The sequence below is a fragment of the Lynx canadensis genome, chromosome E2, assembly GCF_007474595.2.
Source record: "Lynx canadensis isolate LIC74 chromosome E2, mLynCan4.pri.v2, whole genome shotgun sequence".
NCBI lineage: Eukaryota > Metazoa > Chordata > Mammalia > Carnivora > Felidae > Lynx > Lynx canadensis.
Window position 1 is genome coordinate 60514663 of NC_044317.1, and position 25913 is coordinate 60540575.

A 25913-nucleotide genomic window follows, 5' to 3' on the forward strand; every position below is an offset into this window, starting at 1 on the left:
TAAAAAATACAAAATAATTTACTGTGCAGGGTAGAGGTTTAAAAAGGGCACAAAATAAAAGGAGTTATATAGATTTATAACCACCCATGGTTTTGTATACAATTTAAATATGTGCAGTTTTACAGCATGTTAATTATACCTCAATAAAGCTTTTTTTAAAAATCAAATAGAGGTCTGGGTCCCCTATATTTTTGCACAAGAGTCCGCCATCCTTCCTCATGCCTGGGGAAGGGATGCCCTGCATCAAAGAAGAGTTTCAAGGTCATTTCTATCTGGGTCAGCAACTGGTCAGAAAAGCTACAGATCTCAGTGGGATTTTCTAATCCTATTGCCATTTTCTTGCCTACGCAGCAAACATCTGTGAGATGGGCTAAAAATTAAGATTGGCACGATGGCCTCGATTTCCACAACTATAGGAGGAACACTGGTGTGGAGTGTACAAACCAGCATGTCAGTGGACACAAGTTTTGTTAGATGTTTATATATCCTAAGTCCTGCCATCTTCTGTTTCTGTACAATCACGGGTTTTCAACCTGGCTCCTATCGTAGTTTTACAACCAGCCAATGACACCAGAAAGTGAACTTTACACATGAAGGCACATGATTCCTTTGCAGTGCTCGGGAACAGCTTCCCCATGATAATGCTCGACATCGTGGGACAGCCCTGGGAAAGAGGAACCACTCTCGCGGGAGCCCTACAGGTGGTCAGAAGAGAAATACGATGTCCTCGTGGTGTACTGCAAGGAGGTCTAGAAGGTAAACAGTATTTTCATTTCAACCCCTTGGCACTGTCAAAACTGGGTCAGAACCCGAATGAGGCAGAAGGGACTTGCTGTGTTACATGCCCCCCCACCCATCACTGACAGTGGTTGAGAAAGGACCTCTGCCCTGAATGAGGAACCTGGCAGAGCAGAGTAAGAATATGCAGGGCTCCCGGAAGCTTCCCCACAAACCTAGGAGTTTTGGGGGATCTCCCCAGTGTGGACGTTCACACGTGTGTGACGTTCAATTGCCAAGAGCTGGCTCCCTCACAAGGTCTCTAGTTCTATGAAATACCATATTCTGGGCAGGACCTTCTGGGGCCCAACAAGGCCGGACGTTTAGATGAAGGCTTTCCACCGACATCTGCTGCACATATGTAACATACATGTAGCTTACGAGCCATTTCCCCACAGTTGTTGAGCTCATGAGGTTATCTGGTGTGAAGTTTTCGGTGCTGAATGATGTGGGAGCTTTGGCTGAAGGATTTCCCACATTCCCCACACTCGTAAGGCTTTTCTCCTGTGTGGACTCTCCGGTGCTGAATGAGGTTGGACTTTTGGCTAAAGGATTTCTCACACTCGTTGCACTTATAAGGTCTGGCTCCAGTGTGAATTCTCTGGTGTTGATTGAGAGTGGACCTGTGGCTGAAGGATTTCCCACATTCACCACACTCATAAGGCCTTTCTCCGGTGTGAATGCGCAGGTGCTGAACAAGTTTGCATTTGTAGCTGAAGGATTTTGCACATTCGTTGCATTTATAAGGCCTTGCTCCACTGTGAATTTTCTGGTGTTGAATGAGGTTGGAGCTTTGGCTGAAGGAATTCCCACACTCGCCACACTTGTAAGGCTTCTCTCTCGTGTGAACTCTCTGGTGTTTAATGAGGGTAGAGCTGTAGCTGAAGGCTTTCCCGCATTCGCCACACGCATAGGGTCTCACTCTGGTGTGAATTTGCAGGTGCTGCACAAGCCTGAATTTGAAGCTGAAGGCTTTTCCACATTCGCTGCACTTGTAAGGCCTTGCGCCAGTGTGAATTCTGTGGTGTTGAATGAGGTTGTAGCTTTGGCTGAAGGATCTCCCACATTCGTTGCACTCGTAAGACCTCGTTGCTGGGTAAGCTCTCTGGCAATTACTCAGGATGGAGCTTTGGTTAAAAGGTTTTGCACAGTTCTCCCAGGCATGGGAACTTTCTCTAGGGTCAAGCTGCTGAGGCTGGAAAAGTTTATTATAGTCACAGCTGAATGATTTCCCATAGTCGCTGCATGCGTGCGGACTTTTTCCGCCCTGAAAGGACTCCTCGTGCTCGAAGCTGCTGTATGGTTTTGCCCCTTTGAGAGTGGCCTGATGCTGGAGGAGACTCAATATGGCCAGGAAGTCCTTCCCTATCTCCCCGCAGGGGAAGGGCTTCCCTGACACGTGCAACTTGTAGCTTGTCACAACCTCCATGTCCCACCTGAATGGCTTCTCTTCGTTGTGCTTCTGGTGCTGGTGAAGGCTTGTGCTGAACCACAGCTGCTTCCCGCATGCCTCACAGGTGTAGGATTTCTCGCCCGGATGTGGTCCTTGGTCCTCTGCCAGGTACAGAATATCTCTCCCAACCAAGACACACTTCTCGCAGGGATGAGATTTCCACACGGGTGGACCTGGATCTGTAGCCTTGCCCAGTGACATTCGTGGCACAGAAAGTGCCTCCTCGTCCTCCATTCCGTACCAGCAACCTGAAAGCCCAGAGACGCTGGTGTGAAGTGCATGCTATCTTTGGTGGAAGGGGAGGGCTCAACACAAATGTCTGTCGGGCACACTAAAGAACGAGTCCACTGGATGTGTTTTCAAGATGAGGGTGCTGGGGTCGGGTTGGTAAAAGGGTTGCAGTCCTGGAACTCTAATGTCACAAGACTGGGGGCGGGGGGGCAGCAGCACAGGAAGAAGCAGGTTCTCCAATGCACCCCTGCCACTGGCCTGCAGCTGGGAGTGCTGTGTGGGAGTTTATGTCCAGGCACCAGAACATCTGGTTGCAACTGACTAGATGGTATTCAAAGACTAAGGACGCGTAACCTAACATTGGGAACAGTAGAGAAGAAAGGTTGATGTATGGAAGACGGAAACAGCAAGGGACAAAACCTGAGGAAGGGGGAAGGAAAGACAGAAATGACGTGTGCGACCACTGGCATAAATACACCGGTGGGCCATCCTGCTAAGACCCTGGACTCTTCTAAACCCCGGGTGAGCGAAGCGGGACTTGGATGACACAAATCCCTGAGGCAAGGACAGGCAGGGACTAGCAATGCCCCAGAGCAATTCTGCACACGACCAAAAACTGGCAACAAAAATAATACTGTGTGTACAAACAGTCCCTGGTCCTCCAAGCAACTGCTGCCAGAGACCAGAAGAAACATGAGCTAGAAGGAGGGGAAAAACCTGGGCAGGGGCCACGGATGTGGACAACAGTGCTGGACGCTGATGTTGCGGGCTCAGCAAGAGGGCAGTTGCTGAGCCCGGCCCTGGTGATGGCAGTCCCTACAATCTCTACAACCCAAATGTGAGGGGCAGGATACCACGGAGTGGGGGTGAGGGTCTTACCCAGTGAGATCACAAGTGCAAAGTTCTCCAGCATCACATCGTGGTACAGGCATCTCTGAGTCTCATCAAGGAGACCCCACTCCTCCCAGGAGAAGTACACGACCACGTCTTCAAAGGTCACAGTATCCTGTCGTAATGGGGGAGAGATGCAACTACAAACAGTCCCCTCTCCACAGGACCCACACATCTATCCCACACTCATCCTCCTCGCGGGCCGCCCGACTGAGAGGAGATACCAAGCCCTGCTGCCAGTAAATCACTATGTCCAACCCTCTACAAGAACAAGGATGATGTGGGCAGACAGACATAATCTTAAGCTCGGGTGGGCATGGCCTCTCCAGCCCCCAACCAGGCAATGTCCCTGAAATCCTCCACAGTGTACCGGCCGGGTACAACCAAAGATAGACTCCACCCTCCCACCTAAGTCCCTGATACTGAAGGCCTGGGGGGGGGTCCCTCAGTTCACACACCTCTTTTACCCCGTAAGTGCCTCTCCCTAGTACTGAGCCCACAGCATCAAGAGTGCTTGGCAAGATGGACCCCACTTTCCAGGGCAACCTCAAATCCACTATGAAGACCTGCCTTTCATTGTATGTGTTCCAATTTCCTCTTCTTTTAAGGATACTACTAATCATATTGGATTTAGAGCCTCACTTTATAAGGTCTTTAAAGACCCTATATCCAAATACTGGGAATTAATGATCTTTGCCCCTGAGCTCACCCACCAGGCTCCATGAGAGCTTGCCACAAATAAGCAGCAGCCTGCTCATGTCCACTCTTCCCCTGAAAGTCTTCTGTCCCTTACCCGTGTTTGAGAGGCCACTTGCTCCAAGAAACAGGTTTGAACTCAGTGCCCAAATTCCTGGCCTCTTAATAATGTTATTGCCAGAATTTCCCTTCCTAAATGCAACACAAAGCGCCACCTACACATCTAATGTTGAACCACCTCAAATTTTTAGACTTTATATCCAGCTGCCCACTTCGTGCCTGCACTCAAAGCCTTCTGAGACAAAGAGACAGGGGTGGCCCCTAGGGCTTTATTCTAACTCACTCTCCACAGTAGAAAATCAGGTTGGGTCTACCTGAAGAAGGAAGTTAAAATCCAACAACTCCCCTTACCTCCATGGCCACAATTTACATCTACGTAGCCTCCCCGCTAACCTTCCCAGTATGTTTTCTGCAGCTACGAAGCGTGGGTAAGAGAAGATCCAGACCATCAGAACGAAAGAACATTTGCATTTCTCTGAATACTCACAGCTCCGGCAAACGGGTAGCTGTGCCCCAGGACAACCTCATCTTACCGCTAGAATGGAGAAGGCCTCCCCCCACACAACCTCTAGTTTAATGTCTCTCCAGCGTCCTGAACACCCTCCTCTTACTTTGATAGGTTCTAAAAGTGCTTCATCTGTAGAGGGTGGGGCGCAAAGAGATCTGGTCTCTACTGTTCCTCTAACCCCCCACCCCCACCCCTGGCCTATAAGTCTAGGCATGACTCTGCCTCATATTCTGCTTACGCACGCACAAAACTCACACCTCGGTTTGGAGCTTGCAAGCGGGTGCTCAGACACGTGGCCCCCGTCCACGAGCGCCTCCCTGTCTGGGACCCCGGGGTCTGGACCGCAGGGAAGCCAGCGGGTGCCCAGAGCTCAGGCCCAGGGGCTGTGCATTTACCTGAGCTGAGTCCCTGGGCGTGGCCGCCGCCATCGGACTCTGTGGGCAGAGCAGGGCTGGGAGCGGTCCGGCGTCTCAGACCCTCCTCTGAGCAGTGGGGACACCTCCTCTCGGGCCGCTGCAGTCCTCACCTCGTCTCGACCCAGCACTCTGGAGCCTCTGACCAGGAAATGGACTCGAGAGCTGCCAAAATGACTGCCACCAGGACCCCGCAAGTTCCACCCTGAGGAGTTGGCACACGTGGAAACGCCCGTCTCCTGGACCTTCATTGGCTCCACGCTGATGTCGCTTGGTGCAGGGTCCTCTGGGCAGTGTGGTTCTCACAGCCCCGTGGGCCTCTGCGAAGGGCACTGCACATCAGAACCTCCTGGAACACGGGTGAAGCAGCTTCGCTCCTCAACAGGCCAGGCCAGGTTCCTGGGGAGTTGCTGGCAACTGCTCACCTAAAGAGTTAGCAACAATGATGCTGCTTCAGACTTCATGAAGTCCACGTGCTCCCAGAGGCGACAAGTTCTATCCCAGATGCCCCCAAAGGTTACAGATCCAAATGCACACAGCATTCCATTGTCACTCACATAGCGTGTGGGACCTCATCTGCCATGGTTTTGCTTTCTCAAGGGTCACCGCCCAGTCAGTGCTTTTTTCCAACACCCGAAGGCCATGGATTCTGGTATTTGGTCCAGTTTTACAGCCACTTACAGAGGAGTGTGACGGAGACCATTATAGCCTCACACACTTGGAAATGAAAGGGATTCCAAGGCTTTCCAAGCCCAATTCTCCATGCAGAACTTTCTCCACACTCTGCAAATGTTATTAGGGTTTTCAAGAGATGTAGGTTATAAAACAGAAGGCTCCAAAGCGAATTCTATGTCACGTTAGAGATTTGACCGACACCAGTTGTGCTCACTAGCTCCTACGGCTTTACGTAGCACCTACCGTAAGAGGATTACCTATGCAAGGACTGAGAAGAGAGAACAGAAAGACAGGAGCACTGTGCACGAGTACTCACTTCTGTAGAGGTAGTTCTGAGTTACTCCCTGTGTCTGAGAAAGCAGCAAATAAAACCGTATATTTCATCTATGTAGGGGGCTTAAACAGATGAAGATATAGACTCATTAAGGATATTTTGATGTATATACTCCTGAATCGAGTTGGCAAAGAACATGATTTGTGATTTGATAGTTAACATTTTTTTAATGTTTCTTTATTTTCAAGACACACAGACAGAACGTGAATGGGGGAGGGGCAGAGACAGAGGGAGACAGAATCCGAAGCAGTTCCAGGCTCTGAGGTGTCAGCACAGAGCCTGATGCAGGGCTCGAACTCACAAACCAGGAGATCATGACCTGAGCCGAAGTCGGACACTTAACCAACTGAGTCACCCAGGTGCCCCATGATTTGCTACTTAAAGGATATGGTATGAAAGGCTGAGAGAAACCTGTTGTGTGTTGATGCTAAGAGTTTCTCACAGTTCCGGGGGGGCGGGGGACAAACAGTACATGCACCAAGAATAATCTTTTTGGACATTCAATTAGAAAACATCCTAAACCTCATGACTCTCTTGTGAAATACTTAACAGGTTTGGGATTTGCAGGTAATGAGGCCCTATTCAAAGGGCCACCTAGAATTTATGAATGCTGTGGTATTTGTTCTGACTGCTCTACCCTCAGGCTTCCTTATTGAGACACAATATTGAAACTATCCCAATTAATAATCCTACAATAGCTTCTAGATGAAAAGAAGAGTTGTAAGTCTCTCTCATTGAAATCATAAGCTAGAAATGATTAAGATTAGTATGGAAGGTATGTTGAAAGCCGAGACAGGCCAAAAACTATCCCCATAGCCAAGTTATGAATGCAAAAAACCCACAAAGTCTTTAAAGGAAATTAAAAGTGCTGTTCCAGGGGTGCCTGGGTGGCTCAGCTGGTTAAGCATCCAACTTCAACTCAAGTCATGATCTCGTGGTTTGTGAGTTCGAGCCCTGCATCAGACTCTGTGCTGACAGTGCAGAGCCTGCTTTGGATCCTCTATCTCCCTCTCTCTCAAAAATAAGCACTTAAAAAAAAAAGTGCTACTCCAGCGAACACACAAATGATAAGAACACAGGACAGCCTTACTACGGATACAGAGAAAGTTTTAGTGCTCTGGACAGAAGCTCAAAGCAGTCACAGCATTCCCTTAAGCCAAAGCCTAATCCAGAGCAAGGCCCTAACTCTCTCCCTTCTATGAAGGCCAGGGGAGGTGAGGAAGCTGCTGAACACAAGTTTGAAGTTAGCAGAGGTTGGCTCGTGACACTGAAGGAAAGAAGCCGTCTCCTAACCGCAAAGGACCAGGTGGGGCAGCAGGTGCTGACGCAGAAGCTGCAGCAAGTGCTCTGGTAGCCCTAGCGGAGATCGTTCGTGAAGGTGGTGACACTGAACCACGGATTTTCCAAATGCAGACCGAGCGGCCTTCGACTGCAAGATGGCCATCTGGCACTTTCATAGCTGGAAAAGTCAAGCTTGTTAGGGCCAAGGCTCACGTATCATTCTGAAAAGCCCAGGGCCCTTAGGAATTCTACTCTGCCCGCGCTATAAATAGAACGGCAAAGTCTGGATGACAGCACATCTGTTTATAATATGGCTTACTGAATAATTTTTTAAAAAATACTTATTTACTTTGGGGAGAGCACAAGTGGGGGAGGGGCAGAGAGAGGGACAGAGGATCTAAAGAGGCAGGCCTCTGCACTGACAGTCTGACAGCGGTGAGCCTGATGTGGGGCTCAAACTCACAAACGGCGAGATTATGACCTGAGCCGAAGTCGGACGCTCACTGATGGAGCCACCCAAGTGCTCCTGGTTACTGAATATTTTAAGCCCATTGCTGAGACACAGTGCTCAGAAAAATAGATCTCTTTCAAAATATCACTGCTCAGTGACAAAGCATCCTGATGGAGATGTATGATGAGACTAATGTCTCATGCCTGCTAACACGACATCCATTCTGTTGCCTGTGGATCAAGGAGTAATTTTGACTTTCAAGTCTTAAGAATATGATTTGTAAGGCCAGAAAAGTAAACTGAAATCCTTCTGGAATTCCATTTAGCTGTCATTCATCGGTAGCAGGAGTTTGGAAGAAGTCACTGCAGATGCGCTGGCAATGGCAAGAGAACTAGAATTAGAAGTAGACGAGATGCGGGGCGCCTGGGTGGCTCAGTTGGTTTAGTGTCCGACTTCGGCTCAGGTCGTGATCTCGCTGTGCGTGAGTTCGAGCCCCACGTCGGGCTCTGTGCTGACAGCTCAGAGCCTGGAGCCTGTTTCAGATTCTGTGTCTCCCTCTCTCTCTGACCCTCCCCCATTCATGCTCTGTCTCTCTCTGTCTCAAAAATAAATAAATGTTAAGAAAAAAAAAAAAAAAGAAGTAGACAAGATGTGACCAAATTGCTGCAAGGGACAAGCTCACAATAAAACCGGAAGTGGGTGACCAGAGAACTGGTTGCTTGAGGGGGAACCTACTCTGGGGAGAGGCCTGAAGACTAGAGAAATCCAGTTGGTGGATAAGATGCTATCAAACAGCATCGTGTGCTTTGGCGAAATTGTGACAGGAAGATCCACTGATATGGGAACTTCACTGCCTTATTTTAATAAACTGCCATAGCCACCCCCACGTTCAGGGTCATAAACAAAAAGATTATGACTCACTAACAGCTCAGATGAGGGTTAATGTTTTTTTTAGAAGACAGTATTTCTCAAGGTATGTATACTGTTTTTAAGACATAATGCTATTATATACTGTAAAGACAACAGTTATGTATGTACTGGGAAACCAACGACTCATCTGACTTGCTTTATTGCAGTGGTGTGGAACCAAATTTGTACCCAAAGTGTTTCTGTTGGTGGCCTAAAATAAGCTACTTTGGCATAAGAATCAACACAGGCAGAAAGAAGCCTTCCTGAGCATCCATCTGATAAAAGCAGAAACTTTTTAGAAATGAGTAGCGTTCTCAATCCACCCTCCCTCAGAAGAAAGTTGGAACTGAGCTCAAACTACACAAACCAACCTCTAGCTTTCTCACATTTTTACCTTCTTCTGCTAAGAACATAAAGGCAAACAGGTCCCTACACAAGACATGTGACCTTTTCTGCATCATTCATAGCATTAGATTAAAATACTATTGAGTCAATTTAGAGATTTATACTCCTCAAGGTCCACATGCACTGTCCATACCTTCACACAAAACATTTTTCACCCAATGTTTACAAAATAAACATTTTGGGCGTTAGCTTAAAATTCAGATCAGCATTGGATTCCTACCGTTAAACTCTCAAAATCTGAAAAAGACATACATTTACATTTTCATGGAATTCTGTCTTTGGATAATTGCTCATACAACAGCTTCTTTTGTATCCTACAATGGCTATTCAACACTGAAAGCAAAATTCCCAGCAGCTCAAATGACAGTTTATATTCTGGAAGGAACTTAGAGCCCAGAGCCTGTATTTGGAAAAAGATGTTTTCCTTGCCCTCAAGCAGAACTGAGAAACAAGTTGTCACTGCTAATGAGCACAATGGGAGGAAATGCTGAGAAGCATGCAGACACAAGAGAAGAGAGGTGTGAGTCAGGGTTACCCAAAAGGAAAAAACACAAGTAAATGAGTAAAAAGAGTCAAACATACCAGGATCAGGATGGTGCATATGGCTCTGGCTTCACAGGAAGAGAGTCCACTGCTGAGAAGGTACTGAACCCACTGCTTGGACCTGTAAAGAACAAAGACAATGTGGAGTCAAAAGCCCAGACCACGAAGCTCGAACACATTACATTAGTATCACAGATGCTGACTAAATTTCCTATGCCTCCTAAGCCTTCCAATCTGCAATATCCCAGGAAAAATGTATACATTCCCACCCCCGCCCCCCACTCCTGTTTCTGCTCAACAAACTGGCACTCTCATGGGAATGTCGATATTAAGTCATAAAATTATAGAGAAAACTGCAAGGAATTTCCAAAGATATCAACTCTAGTCTGAATGAGGAAGACAATATTTAAGTTAAAAGAAACTACTTTATCAACCAATTTAGAGAGTGTGCTAGAGGCTGATTTAATTGAATGAGAAGACTCTAGTGACAAAGAAGGAACACTGGGTCGTTATACCAGAAAATTTCTTTGCTCACATAACAAGTTGTTTCAATTTAGTAATAATCATGAGACCAAATCTTTCATAATTACAAAGCTATTTTATGTACATTGTTTTTTAATGACAAAGATGAGAATCACAGAATCAACCTAACATCTATCAACTGGGAATTGAATAAATCCTCATGGAGCATTAGGTAGTTGTGGATGTGATCGGTAACTTTCCCACTGCTGAAACTTCAGGTCATAATCTTCTATTAAGTAAAGCACGAGAGGGGGATGTGTGCATGTTTGTGTTTGAATATTTGTGGTTGGGTAGGGCATGGAAAAGGGACAAGTAAGGGGTGTTTCTGGGTGCTCCTAACGCTGATCAAACTGTGATTCATAAACGATTTGATTATTCTGACACTCAGTAGTGCATCTGCATACCTGTATCAGGGCCCCAGAATGTTCTCCAATGTTCACTCACAAGGTTCTCCTAATAGCCTGAAGCTAACTGGACACTTTTGTGTACACTTTCAGATCTTATCCTAGGTTATCCTACCAGCAGTCAGCTAAGTAATAAATGTATTTGTTTTATCCTTCTTCATCACAAAGAATAACCAGGATTCTTAAAATAGCAAAACATGCTCACAGTGCTTTCTAATATATCTAGAATTCCCTAACAGAATAGGATACCCAGTTTAATGTGAATTTCAGATGAGTAATGAATAACTTTATAAGGTCTATTGCATGGGACATACTTATAGTAAAAAATATATATATTATTTATTTTCTAAATCTGGCAACCCTAAGTATACTGATAATGCACAATTTCAACTGGGTATCACTTTAACATGTGAAACTGGCCTTTTGACTTTTTTGTTGCTGCTTAAACAATACAAACATTGAATTACGGTTCTGGAAGTCAGAAGTCCACAACGGGTCTCCACTGGAGTCAGCAAGGCTGCCTTCCTTTCTGGAGGCGCTAGGAAAGAATTTATTCTTTCGCCTTGTCCAGTTTCAGAGGCCAAACACAGACCTGGGCTCATGGCCCCTTTTCATCTCAAAGCGAGAAACGGCCAGCTGAGTCTTTCTCACCCTGCATCACTTGAACTTTTTCCATTTTCTGCCTATCGTTTCCCCATGTAAGAACGCTTTTACAATCATACTGGGCAGGCTCAGGTAATCCAGCATAATCTCCCCATTTCTAGGTCAGTGGATTAGTACTCTTAATTCTACCTACTACCTTAACTCTCCTTTGCTGTGTAATCCGACATTAAGACATAGACATTTAAGGGACACCTGGGTGGCTCAGTCAATTAAGTATCTAACTCTTGGTTTCGGCTCAGGTCACGATCTCCGGGTTTGTGAGATCGAGGCCTGAGTCGGGCTCCATGTGCTGACAGTACAGAGCCTGCTTGGGATTCTCTCTCTGCCCTTCCCCAACTTGTGCACGTGCCCTTTCTCTCTCTCTCTCTCAAAATAATAAATAAATAAACCTAAAAAAGACAAGGACATTTAAGTGGGGCAGTTTTCTGCCTATCCCATTGGCTTAAAAATGACTATAATTCCCAAAATCCAGCACAAACTTCCCTCTCATTAGGAACATTGGGTTATATGGTTTTAGGCGTATCTGGTGCTGGATCCCCCTCAAGCCCTAATGGTATGATATTGACTCCAACAACTCTTATCTTTTTAGGGGGGTTTCTGCTTTATCCTTAACTGCATACTGATACCACTGGGCAGAGGAAGAGAAAGAAGAAACAAATGCAGTTTCCTCTCTTCTTCAGGATGTGATGCTGGTAGCTACAGTTTCTTCTCCTTATTGCTTTCATTCCAACCATTCTCCTCAGATACATTCTTTATTTTGCTAGAAGCAAAAGTATTTTTTACTTATCTGTATTTTCATGGCTTTATTGAATTATAATAACTGAATACAGTTAAAGTGTACAATGTGGTGAGTTTTAACGTAGACCTACACCACTGAAACCATCACCACAATCAAGACAGGAAACATATTCATCACCATCCAAAATTTTCTTACAACCCTTTCCACTACATCTCTCCCCCATTCAACCACCATTCTCAGGAAACAACTGATCTGCCTGTGTTATAATGCATTAGTTTGCATTTTCAAGAATCTTAAACAGAATCATGCTGTGTGTTCACTTTGTCTGAATTTTTCCACTCAGCATAGTTATTTAGAGATTCATCCACGTTATTACATATAGCCACATTTCATTCCTGTTATGTAGTGGGTACGTGCCCCCCAAATTCATAGGCTGAACCCCCCAACCCAACGTAGTAGAATTAGAAGGTGGAGTACAGACAGGTAATTATGTCAGATAAGGTCATCTGGCTGGGACTCTCATCAAGAGATTAGTGATACCACGTAAGAGACAACAGAGGAAGATGGCAGAGCAGCATGGCTCACCTCCTCCCACAAACGCAACAAGGCAACAACTAAGTATAACCCAACTCACTCTGAAAATGACTTTAAGGCCAGCAGAACACTTATTCCACGGCTCAAGACAAAAAGCCAAATCGAGAAGGGTAGGAGGAGCAGAGATATGGTCCATAACCAAACCCCAAGCATGGCAAGCCACAAGCAGGAGGGATACCACAGGCACAGAGGTCCTCTCTGAGGAATGAGAGGATCGATCCCCACATCCGGCACCCCTGGTCCTGGGGACCTGTACCAGGAAGATGAGCCCCACAATGTCTGACTTTGAAATGAGCAGAGCTTAACTCTGGTAATGGGAGAGCCAGAAGGCTATATAGGAAACTGAGATTCTGTTCTTAAAGGGCCAGCATACCATAACACTCAGGCTGAAACCCAAAAATTCTGCCTGAATAGGCAGAAGTTTGAAAAATAACTGTATTACATATGAAGATTTACTGACTAATTTTAGAGCATATGCCAGAGGAGCAAGGATCTGTAGAAGCCTTTTTAAGGAAGAGAAGTGCTGGCAGGAGCCATTTTTCTTGCTCTCCTTCAGCCTAGCTGACTGGATGCTTGCGGGAGTCAGTTCGGACCGTCTGTCAGTGCTACCTTGCTAGACCCTCCCCCCTTCCTGGCATCCCCCTGCAAACCCACTCGACCTAAGCTACTCACCCCAGCAGGTACCCGTCCAAAGCAGCTCCTGCCCTGCCTCAGCCGGCAGGCAGCCCCAGACAGGCACCTCTCCAAAGCATCTCCTGGCCTGCCCCAGGGAGGAGAGATCGGCCCCCCTCACCAGCATACCAGCAGCAGCTACAGCTTGGCCTCTCAGCCAGCCACACCAGGGACCAGCCCTGCCCACCAGTATGCTTGTAGTAGTCACGGCTGGTCACTGCACACAGATGGGCTGAGGGCCAGCCCCACCCACTAGCATGCCCACAGCAGTCCTGGCCCAGTTACAAAAGAGCTCATAAAGCACACACAGGGGACACACCCTGCAGCAACTCGTCCTGGTGACTGGGGGACTGGGCTACTGGGCCCCACAGGATGCCTTCTACATAAAAGGTCATTCTTTTCAAGACCAGAACCCCCGTAGCTGATCTACTAATACATACAGATGAGACCGGGCGCATTCAGGGTGGTATGGCTGTACACTCTACCTGATACATACAAACAAACACAAGGAATCAGACAAAATGTGAAAAGAGGAGGAGTATGTTTCAAATATGAAACACAACAAAACCTTGGGACAAGAACTAAATGAAACGATCTACCTGATAAAGAGTTCAAAGTAACGGTCATAAAGATGCTCACTGGTCTTGGCGGAAGAGTGGATGAATTCAGTGAGACCTTCAATAAAGAGATATAAAAAAGAACTAGAGCTGAAAAATACAATAACTGAAATGAAAACTATACTAGAGGGAATTTACAAATTAGAAGATGCAGCAGAATGGATCAGTGAGCCAGAAGATATGGCAGTGGAAATACAGCAGTGCAAAGCACTCAAGCTGAATAGCAAAAAGAAAAACGTATTTTTTAAAACTGGGATAGGTTAAGGGACCTCTGGGACAACCTCAACTGTACCAACATTTGCAGAGTCTCTGAGGAAGAGAGAAAATGGTGTAAACTTCCCTAACCTGGGGAAAGGAAACTGATGACCAATCCCAGGAAACACAGAGAGCCCCAAACAAGATGAACCCAAGCAGGTCCACACCAAAACACATAACAGTTAAAGTAGAAACAAAATCTAAAGAGATGATCTTAAAAGCAGCAAAAGCAAAGCTAACAGTTACCTACATACAATGGAGACTCCATAAGGCTATCAGCTGAATTTTCCGCAGAAACACTTCTGGCCAGAAGGGAGTGGCATGTGGCATGATACTGAAAGGAAAAAAACCTACAACCAAGAACTTTACCAAGCAAGGTTATCATTCAGAATTGAAGAAGAGATAAAACTTTTCCAGACAAACAAAAGTTAAAGTTCATCACCACTCATCTGGCCTTACAAGCAATGTTAAAGGGAATTCTTTAAGCAGAAAAGAGAAAAACATATAACTAGAAGAAAATTATGAAAGGAAAAGTTTTACTGGTAAGACAAGCATATAATAAAGGTAGTGGATCAATGACTTATAAAGCTAGTATGAAGGCTAAACAGCAAAAGTAGTAAAATTTTGGTTTTATTAATTTTCTTTTACAAAAATTGGTTAAGCAATATATACAAAAAGATGTAAAATATGACATCATGTACATAAAACTTCGTGGGGGGAGAGAGTAATAAATGTAGTGCTTTTAGAATTTACATGACCACCAACTTAAAAACTTGTAATACTAAAGAAAGCCAACAAATCACAAGGGAAGAGCACAAAAGAAAAAAAACAAAATGCAGTTAAGTACATACCTACCAATAATTACTTTAAATGTAAATGGACTAAGTGCTCCAATCAAAAGATGTAGGGTGACTGAATGGATAAAAAAAAACAAGACCTATCTATACACTGCCTACAACAGACTCACTTCAGATCTAAAGACATACACACTGAAAATAGAGGAATGAAAAAACATATTCCATGCATACCGAAGTGAAAACAAGCTGGGGTAGCAATACTTATAAAGTAGACTTTAAGACATGGACTGTTAAAGACAAAAGTCATGCATAACTATAAAGGAATTAATCCAACAAGAGAATAGAATAACTGTAAATATCTATGAAACCAACATAGGAGCACCTACAAATATAAAGCAAATATTGGCAGCCATAAAGGGAGAAACTAACAATACAGTAATAGAAGGGGACTTCGGGGCTCCTGGGTGGCTCAGTCGGTTGAGTGTCTTGACTTCGGCTCAGGTCATGATCCCACGGTCTGTGAGTTCAAGCCCCGTGATGGGCTCTGGGCTGACAGCCCAGAGCCTGGAGCCTGCTTTGGATTCTGTGTCTCCCTCTCTCTCTGACCCTCCCCAGCTTGTGCTCTGTTTCTCTCTCTCAAATATAAATAAATGCTTAATTTTTTTTTTCTTCTTAAAAAAGGGGCTTCAATGCTCCACTTACATCAATGGACAGATCATCCAGAGAGAAAATCAATAAGACACATTAGACACATAGACTTAACAGATATACACAGAACATCATTTCCAAACAGAATACATTCTTTTCAAATGCATCTGGAACATTTTCCAGGATAGATTACATGTTAGGCCACAGAACAAGTCTCAATAAATTTAAGATTGAAATCATATCAAGTGTCTTTTCCAACAACAACAGTACGAAACTAGAAATCAATTACAAGAAAAGAAAATGGAAAACACAAACACGTGGAGGCTAAACAACATGCTACTAAACAACCAACAGGTCAAAGAAATTAAAGAACAGCTGGAGACATATAAAAATGGAAATGCAACAGTTCAAAATCTTTGGGATGAAGCAAAAGCTGTTCTAAGAGGGACGTTTATAGCAATACAGACCTACCAAGAAACAAGAAAAATCTCAAACAATCTAACCTTATATTTAAAGTAACCAGAAGAGGGGCTCCTGGGTGGCTCAGTCGGTTGAGTGTCTTGACTTCAGCTCAGGTCACGATCTCACGGTCCGTGAGTTCGAGCCCCGCGTCGGGCTCTGGGCTGATGGCTCAGGGCCTGGAGCCTGCTTCTGATTCTGTGTCTCCCTCTCTCTGCCCCTCCCCCATTCATGCTCTGTCTCTCTCAGTCTCAAAAATAAATAAACATTAAAAAAAATTAAAAAAATAAATAAATAAAGTAACCAGAAGAACAAACAAGGTCGAAAGTTAGTAGAATGAAAAAAAAAATAATAAAGATCTGAGTAGAAAGAAATGAAGACTGAAAAACAATAGAAAAGATCAGGGACACTAAGAGACAGTTCTTTGAAAAGATAAAAGAGATAAGCCTTTAGACAGACTCATAAAGGAAAAGAGAGAGGACTCAAAATCAGAAATCAAAGAGGAGTTACAACTAACACCATAGAAATAGAAAGGATTAATTATATGCCAACAAATTGGACAACATAGAAGAAATGGATAAATTCCTAAAATATATATATATAACCTTCCAAGACTGGATCACAAAGAAATAAAAAATTTGAACAGACTGTTTACTAGTAACAAAACTAAATCAGTAATCAAAAACCTCACCACAAACAAAAGTCCAGGACCAGATGGCTTCACAGGTGAATTCTACCAAATATTTCGTTTAGCGTTAATACCTATCCTTTTCACACTACTCCAAAAATAGAAAAGGAATGCTTCCAAACTCATCCTCAAAGCTAGCATATACCTTGATACAAAACCAAACAAAGACACCACAAAAAATGAAAACTACAGATCAATATCCCTGATGAACGCAGATACAAAAATCCTCAACAAATTAGGAAACTGAATTCAACATATGAAAAAGGTCATTCACCACAAGTGGGATTTATTTCAGGGATGTAAGGATGGTTCAATATCTGCAAATCAATCAACATGATACAATATATTAACAAAATGGAAAGTAAGAATTATATAATCATCTCAATATATGCAGAAACAGCATTTGACAAAATTTAACATCCGTTCATAATAAAAACTCTCAACAAAGTGGGTTTAGAGGGAAAATTCCTCAACACAATAAAGGCCATATATGAAAAAACTCACAGCTAACATCATACCCAATGGTGAAGAGCTGAAAGCTTTCCTCACCATCTACTCTCACCACCTTCATTCAATTCAGATAATAAAAAGAACTAAACAGCATCCAAGTTGGAAGAAAAATGTAAAACTGTCACTATTTGCAGGTGATATGCTATATACAGAAAACCCTGAAGACTCCAACTAATAAATGAATTCAGTCAATTTGCAGGATATAAAATTAATATGCAGAAATCTGTTGTGTTTCTACACACTAATAAAAACCCAGCAGAAAGAGTAATTAGGAAAACAATTCCATTTATAATTGCATCAAAAAGTGTAAAGTATTGGGGCGCCTGGGTGGCGCAGTCGGTTAAGCGTCCGACTTCAGCCAGGTCACGATCTCGCGGTCCGGGAGTTCGAGCCCCGCGTCGGGCTCTGGGCTGATGGCTCAGAGCCTGGAGCCTGTTTCCGATTCTGTGTCTCCCTCTCTCTCTGCCCCTCCCCCGTTCATGCTCTGTCTCTCTCTGTCCCAAAAATAAATAAACGTTGAAAAAAAAAATTAAAAAAAAAAAAAAAAGTGTAAAGTACCTAGGAATAAATGTAGATAAGGAGGTGAAAGACTTGTTTTCTGAAAACTGTAAGACACTGATGAAGACAGCACAAATAAATAAAAAGACATACCATGTATCATGTTCATGGAATGGGAGAATTAACATTGTTAAAATGTCCATACTACCAAAAGCAATCCACAGATTCAATGCAATCCCTACCAAAATACCAATAGTATTTTTCACAAAACTAGAACAAGGAATCCAAAAATTTGTATGGAACCACAAAAAAACACAAATAGCCAAAGCAAGCTTGAGAAAGAACAACAGAGCTGGAAATATACAACACCAGATTTCAAACCATAGTACAAAGCCATAGTAATCAAAACAGTATGGTACTGGCACAAAAATGGAACAGAATAGAGCTGAGAAACCTATGCTTATATGGTCACTCTGTGACAAAGGAGGCTAGAATACACAATGAATAAATGGTGTTGGGAAAACTGGACAGCTACATACGAAAGAACGAAATTGGACCACTTTCTTACACCATACACAAAAATAAACTCAACACGGGTGGGGGGCACCTGGGTGGCTCAGTTGGTTAAGTGTCTGACTCTTGGACTTCAGCTCAGGTCATGATCTCATGGTTCATGAGATCAAACCCCAGAGTACATGCATACACTCTCTCTCAAAATAAAACAATAAAACAGAACAAAACAAACTAAAAACTCAAAATGGATTAAAGACTTGGATGTAAGTCCTGAAACCATAAAATTAAAAGACATATGCAATAATTTCTTTGACATCAGCTTTAGCAACATTTTTCTGGATATGTTTCTTCAGGGAGACAAAAGCAAAAACAAAAGTAAAAGGGACAAAAGGGAAACAAAAGCAAAAATAAACAATTGGGACCACATAAAACTAAAAAACTTTTGCAAAGCAAAGCCATCAACACAACAAAAAGGCAACCTACTGAATTAGAAAAAATATTTGCTAATGATACATCCAAAAAATATAATATATATATGTATACATAATATATATAACATATATATTATACTCCAAATACCCCAATACTAAATATCCAAAACATATAAAGAATTCACACACCTTAACACCAAAACACCTGAAACAATTCAATTAAAAATTAGCAGAAGACCCAAATGGGCATTTTTCCAAAGAAGACATACAGATGGCCAACAGACATGAAAAGATGCTCAATGTAATCAGGGAAATGCAAATCAAATCCACAATGAGATATCACCTCACACCAGTCAAAACAGTATCAAAAAGACAAGAAATAACAAGATGATGAAATAGAGGAAAGAGAACTCTTGTGCACTGCTGGGTGGAATGTAAAGAGGTGCAGCCACTCTGGAAAACAGTATGGAGGGTCCTTAGAAAACTAAAAATAGAAAAACCATATGATCCGGTAATTCCACTTCTGGGTATTTACCTGAAGAAAATGAAAACACTAATTCAAAAAGATATATACATCCCTGTTTACTGCAGCATTATTTACAATAAATAGGATATGGACACAATCTAAGTGTCCACTGATATATAAATGAATAAAGACATGATACACACACACGGGAATATTACTTAGCCATTAAAAAAAAAAAAAGAAATCATAGGGTGTCTGGCTGGCTTAGCTGGTAGACAGTGCAACTCCTGATCTCCAGGTCATGAGTTCAAACCCTATACTGGGCATGGAGATTACCTTAAAAAAAAAAAAAAAAGAATCTTGACATTTACAACAAGGATGGACCTAGAGGGTATTATGCCAAGTGGAATAAGTCACAGAAAGACAAGTAAGATAGGATTTCAGTTATCTATGGAATGTAGAAAACAAAACTATCAACAGCAATAACAGAGGCAGACTTATAAATACAGAGAACAAACTAGTGGTTGCCAAAAGGGAAGAGTGTGGGGTGATGGACAAAACAGGTGAGGTAGATTAAGAGGCACAGCCTTCCAGCTCTAAAACAAGTTACTAAGGTGAAAAGTACATTATAGAGAATAGTCACTAACATTGTAATAACTTTGGTGAGAGATAGTACACTTATGAGCATTCTGTAAAGTATGTAATAGTTAAATCATTATGTTGTACACCTGAAACTAAAATTAATGTCAACTATACTTCAATAAAAAAAGAGGGGAGTGGGAACACCAGAGAACTGTCACTCCCTGTCTTTCCATCATGTGAAGACACAAGAGAGCCATCTGCAAACCAAGAAGAATCCTCATCAGGAACCAAAGCAATAAGCACTTAATCTGGACTTCCTTCCCAGCTTCCAGAACTCTGAACAATACATTTCTGTTCTTTAAGCCACCTAGTCTATGGTATTTTGTTACAGCTGACAAAGAAAATTGTTTATTCCTGAGTGATATTCCATTATATAGAGGTATTACAATTTGTTTATTCATTCAACTGTTTTTGATGGGCTTTGAGTTTTTTCCCCCTTTTCCATTAAAAGTAAAGCTGTTTTAAACATTTGTTCACAGGTCTTTGCATAAACATATGCTTTTATTTCCTTCGGATAAATACCTAGGAATGGGACGACTGGGTTGTATGAAAGCTGTATGTTTAATTTTATTTATTTTTAAAAAATGTTTATTTAGGGGGGCCTGGGTGGCTCAGTTGGTTAAGTGTCCAATTCTTGATTTTGGCTCAGGTCATGATCTCAGTTTGTGAGTTTGAGCCCCACATCAGGCTCTGTGCTGACAGCAAGGAGCCTGCTTGGCATTCTCTCTCTCTGCCCCTACCTGACTCATGCTATCTCAAAATAAATAAACTTTTTTTTTAACGTTTATTTATTTTTGAGACAGAGAAAGACAGAGCATGAACGGGGGAGGGGCAGAGAGAGATGGAGACACAGAATCAGAAGCAGACTCCAGGCTCTGAGCCATCAGCCAGAGCCCAACACGGGGCTCGAACTCACGGACCGCGAGATCGTGACTTGAGCTGAAGTTGGACGCTTAACCGACTGAGCCATCCAGGCGCCCCTCACATACACTTTAAAAAAATGTTTATTTATTGGGACAACTGGGTGGCTCAGTGGTTAAGCATCCAACTTGATTTCGGCTCAGGTCATGATCTCACAGTTCATGAGTTCAAGCTCCACATCAGCCTCTGCACTAATGGTGTGAAGCCTGCTTGGGATTCTTGCTCTCTGCCCCTCCCCTGCTCACACATGCATGCATTCTCTCAAAAATAAACTTAAAAAATGTATATTTATCTTGAGAGAGTGTGTGCACCAGGGGAGGAGGGGCAGAGAGAAGGAGGGAGAGAGAATCCCAAGCAGGCTCCATGCTCAGCACAGAGCTCAATCGGTCTCACGACCTGACATCAAGGGTCAGACACTTAACTGAGCCACCCAGGCACCCCTGTATGTTTAATTTTAAAGATGCTGCCAAACCGCTTTACAAAGTGCTTGTACAATTTCCCTTCCTACTATCAGTGGATGAGAGTTCCATTTGCTCCACATGCTTAACAAAAGATGGTATGGCCAGTTTTTAATGTTACTGATAGGGAAAAATCTGTTATAAGATGGCCAACAGGACTGATAGGGAAATTCCAGTCCTCGACTGAAGACTTCCCTTCCGGGTTCTTCTTCCCACCCCACTTGCCACGCTCACAGACACCAAATTACTACTAATGCGGAATGCAGAAGTAACAAACTATAAATTATTCCCTCTGCTTATGCTCGGGGCTCAGACCTCTGGAGAGGGATCTCCTCTGAGCCTGCCAGCATAAAATAAACCTCCAGCCTTCCAACATCTCGGAGTGCTGCTTGGTTCTTCTGCCGGGTAATCCAGAACAGGTTCCATGACATTATCAATTCTAAAAGTGCACAGTGGTTAAGTCATTATGGGTTTTTCATTTTCCTAATGACTCTTTCCAGCATCTTTTTATGTAAATTTTTGCCAAACTTTTTTTTGAAATATCTGTTCAAATCTATTGCCTGTTTTTAAAAACTGTTTCTAACTATCGAGTTATAAATGTTCTTTATGTATTTTAGATACTTGTCCTTAGATACGTTTTGCAAATAAAGTCCCTCTCTTCTCCTTCTGGGCCTGCCATAATGCATATATGGGTCAGCTGCTAGTATCCTACATGCCCCTTAAGCTCTCTTTACTTTTCTTCTTCTCCTTTTTTTTTTTTTTTTTTTTGCTCCTCTGACTTGACAATTTCAAATGACCTGTTTTCAAGTTTGTAGATTCTTTACCTGATCAAGTCTGCTACTGAACCTCTCTAGTAAAGTTTTCAGCTTAATTGTTTTTCAGCTCTAGAATTTCTGATTGGTTCTCTCTTACAGTCCCTATCTCTTTATTGACATTCTCACATTGTGCATGAATTGTTTTCTGACATTGTTGTTTGCGTTCTCTTAAGTCACCGAGCATCTTTAGCACAGCTGTTTTAAATTTTTGCCAAGTAATTCAGAGGCCTACATTTCTATATGGCCAGTTTCCAGACATTTATTTTGTTCCTTTGGTTGGGCCATGTTTCCTTATTTCTTTGTATGCTCTGTGATCTTTTGTTGAGATGTAGGCATTTGAATTTAACAAATAAATAAATAAATAAATAAATAAAAGCCAACTTTTCCAGTCATTAAGAACTGGCCCTGTGCAGGGGAAGACCTTCACTAATCTCCTTACCTCAGAGGTTCTGGGATCACTCAAATCTTTTCTGGGAATGCATATTCCCTGTGTTTGAGTGTGTGTGTTAGCTACAGCATATATGATTGCCTTTAAATACCTTCATTTCCTAGAGAGGTTCTCCCTTGCTGCTTCTTAAATTTTTTTTTTTTTTTCAACGTTTATTTATTTTTGGGACAGAGAGAGACAGAGCATGAACGGGGGAGGGGCAGAGAGGGAGACACAGAATCGGAAACAGGCTCCAGGCTCTGAGCCATCAGCCCAGAGCCCGACGTGGGGCTCGAACTCACAGACCGCGAGATCGTGACCTGGCTGAAGTCGGACGCTTAACCGACTGCGCCACCCAGGCGCCCCCCTTGCTGCTTCTTAGAAGCCACAGCCACTTCGTGCTCCACAGGAAGGTACAGGCATCTCCCTGGCCTCCCCATGTTACTTGCTGCATGGTACCCAGAGTTTTTTGTAAATTCAATCAAGATTCAATTGATCCTCTGATGATCCTCACTGCCAGAGGCAGCTGTGAAGCCTGGTATGTAGTCCTTCCTGCTTAACTTGGTCTCTTGCTACAACCTCCACAACCCAGACTGACCTGCAGATTGCAGATACCCATGACCTCATTCCATTTCTGTGCTGCCCTTGCTGTGCCCTCTGCAGTCAGAACTTTCTGATTTTGACTTAACCCCTCATTCAAAGCCCAGCCCTACTGGTCACCTACCTGAGTCCCAGTGTTTCTCCCAGATTTGCCCCTAATCTTATCCTCCATACTGAATGAAATATCCCAGGCCCCACCAAAGTTGCCACAAAATCCATGAAGTCCCTTAAGTGGAATAAACACTAGCTCCAAGGACTGAGTATTAATGGGCCAACTCCTATGCTTCTGTGTCCATCTCATGTCCACTCTTCTCCCGGTATCCTTCATCGGCTATGCGTCTACGCCATCCTCAGTGTTTTCTCCCTTCATGTTACTCACTTCTGTTAACTTCAGTATGTAAAACTCAATGCCATCAACCAGATATCCAAGCAAGAGGCCCAGTCCTCGGCTACTTCCCTTTCCTAGTCTGAAAATGGTTTTACCATCATAGCCTAGAGACTGCTTCTTGTAATCACAGCTCACTTACCTGGACATATACAGTAGCCACAATATTTTGGATGTCTCCATCCCGAAGCCCTCCCCAGATTTCCAAACATGGGTGTTCAGCTGCCTACTTGATGCTTTTACCCAGTGGTGTCTGAAACACCTCAGATCTTAAAATAGCCACAACAAAGTTCCCAATATCCCCAGTGAAAATTACTCTATGACCAATTTTCCCATATCAATTGATGGAATTTTCATCTTTCCCGTTGCTTAGATCAAAACCCTAGGGTCATCTCTGAAAGTGCTTCACTTTCCCACTGTTATAGAATGTTTATGTCTCCCACCCCAATTCATATTTTGACATTCTACCCCCCACAAGCTGATGGTATTAGGAGCTGGGGCCTTTGGGCTGAAATTAGGAAGCAGGCCCTCACCAGACACAGAAACTGACCAGCCTGATCTTGGACTTCTAGCCTCCAGAACTATGAGAAATAAATTTCTGCTGTTTATAAATCACCTAGTTTATGCTATTTTGTTACAGCAATAGCAGCAGACCAAGCATGCGACTTCCCTTCCACATTAGGAAATCTAGTTGGCCCTTAATAAAAACAGATCCAGAATCCAGTTACTTCTCCTAAGCCACCACTCTGTTCTGTGAACCCTGAACTGGAATGTTACACTGGGCTCCGCCTTAGTTTTCCTTCCTCTTCCCTCATCCTCACGATCTTTTCTCCACAGTGAAGCCAGAGGAAGACCCGGGTGAGATCATCTCCGTCCTCTAATCCAAAGCTCGAGTCACCTCCAGAACAGATAAGCAACTTCTCAGGCAGCCATTTCAGTCCTGAATCCTGTCTCACTGCTCTTTGTTCCCACCTGAAGGAAAAGGAATCTGTGGTTTCCTCAACACTCCCAGCTTCCCTAAAGCTCTAAGCGTTCTTGTGTGCCAGTATGGAGATAACCTTTCCTCGGCTGTTTCCCTCAGGCGCACAAAACGGAAACACCTCTATATAATCCCTGGTATGGACCCAGGGCGGGGGGAAGCCTGGGGTTTCTCGAGGGTCCCTCTACCCAAGGTCTGGAAGGTCTGGAGGAACGGCACCGAGAGTCCCCAGGCACTACGGGACAGAGAACACAAGAGGGGGAGGAGCCAGTGTGGGCCCGGGACACCGTACACGGACCGGTGCAGGTTCCATGAGAGCGTCCGTAGCCATGTTTTAACAGGCAGGTTCCAGAGGAACAGGGCCACGTCAGGTTGAGTGCGCTCAGGCCGGCATGTGAGCCAGGTGAATCTGGGACTGGATGCCTCACCTCTGTGCCTCAGGGTTTCCTCTTCCTAGCTCTGCGTCCTTGAAGAGTCAACCTTCCAGCGCCTCAATGTTTCCACCACCCTCCAACCAACTACCTTTGAGAAGCTCTTAAAGCCCTGACGTAATTCGTGTCGCTCCTTTCTTTACCGTTCTCCACAGCTTCCAGAATCCCGAGATGCAGGTAGAACCCTCGGCCTGCTATTCCAGGTGTGACTCCGCCTCAAACACTGTTCCTCGCAGGCACACCGGACCCCAGCTTTCCCGAACGCTGCCAGCTGAGTCGCACCTCCCAGCCTCGGCACGGGTCGGCTCCTCTGCCTGCAACACTCCCCCGCTCCTCATCACAACCACAACAGTAAAGCTGAACAGAGAAGCGGAGATGTCATGTTCGTTCACGGCCATTGTCAGAAACGGGACCCCACCTACCCGTGGCCTATTGTCCCAGACAGTCAGGCCTGGGACGTGAGGACGTGAGCAGGCGCCCCTCCGCCGGCGCTTTAGGACCCGGGAGGCGGGGAGGGGCCGGGGAACGCAGCGTTTACCTGAGCCGGGTCCCTCAGCGTGGCTGCCGCCATCCGGGCCTGTGGGCGGGGCGGGGAGCGGGCAGGCCCTCGTGCGGGGCGCCCCGGGCGGTGTCGCCGAGCCTCAGACCCGCCTCTGTGCGGCGGGGACAACGGCTCCTCCGACTCCTTCTCCCGCACGTCACCTCCGCGCAGACCCACCGCTCCGGAACTTCTGCCCGGATGAACACAGAGGAGAAGCCAAAATGACCGCCCGGAGGAGGACGCCGGAAGTCCCGCCCCGCGCTAGGTGTCACACACGGAAGGCCCCTGTGCTAAACCTTCATTGGCTCGGCGAGGGGGCCGTTAGACGCGGAGCCTGCCGGGTAATGTAGTTCACGGACTCGGGTGCCTCGGGCAAGAGCGCTCCCCAGCAGACCTGCGGACGAGTTTGGAGCCGCGAGCTGCCCTGGGGGATGGCGTCTGCGAGTCCAAGGGAGTAGAAGGGTCTTTGTCCCTTCCTCAAGGAGCAGAACTCAAGTTTCTGGGGCGTGTTGTGTATTGTCTGCAGCTGTTCACCCAAGCGTTTGGAAAAGTGTTAACTTCGGACTTCGTGAAGTTCAGTTTGCTCCCAGAGGCTACAGATCCAAATGCAC

General features: G+C 44.5%; 1 protein-coding gene across 4 annotated transcripts; it reads right to left on the minus strand.

Annotated features, from left to right (window-relative positions):
• Nucleotides 1-25521, minus strand: LOC115502294 (zinc finger protein 501-like). 4 transcript variants are annotated; one of them, XM_030297552.1, is made up of 6 exons: nt 25300-25521; nt 24905-25118; nt 9667-9748; nt 5012-5454; nt 3341-3467; nt 1-2478 (listed from the first exon to the last, which is right to left on the minus strand). In XM_030297552.1, the coding sequence occupies exons 4-6, from the start codon at nt 5042-5044 to the stop codon at nt 1193-1195; spliced, it is 1446 nt and encodes a 481-aa protein (XP_030153412.1). In that variant the 5' UTR covers nt 5045-5454; nt 9667-9748; nt 24905-25118; nt 25300-25521; the 3' UTR covers nt 1-1192. The 4 variants fall into 4 exon arrangements, with proteins under 4 accessions (XP_030153412.1, XP_030153414.1, XP_030153413.1 ...); XM_030297554.1 differs by having other exon boundaries at nt 5012-5812; XM_030297553.1 differs by lacking the exon at nt 24905-25118.
• Nucleotides 25522-25913: the final 392 nt, after the last annotated feature.

Bases quoted from the DNA above. Each gene is read 5' to 3' on its own strand.
- LOC115502294 (XM_030297553.1), bottom strand. From the start codon at position 5,044: ATGGCGGCGGCCACGCCCAGGGACTCAGCTCAG. The intron at 3,468-5,011 runs GTAAATGCACAG...CCATTACGACAG, and splicing joins CGCCCAGGGACTCAGCTCAG to GATACTGTGACCTTTGAAGA. The intron at 2,479-3,340 runs GTAAGACCCTCA...CTGGGCTTTCAG, and splicing joins TGCACTTGTGATCTCACTGG to GTTGCTGGTACGGAATGGAG.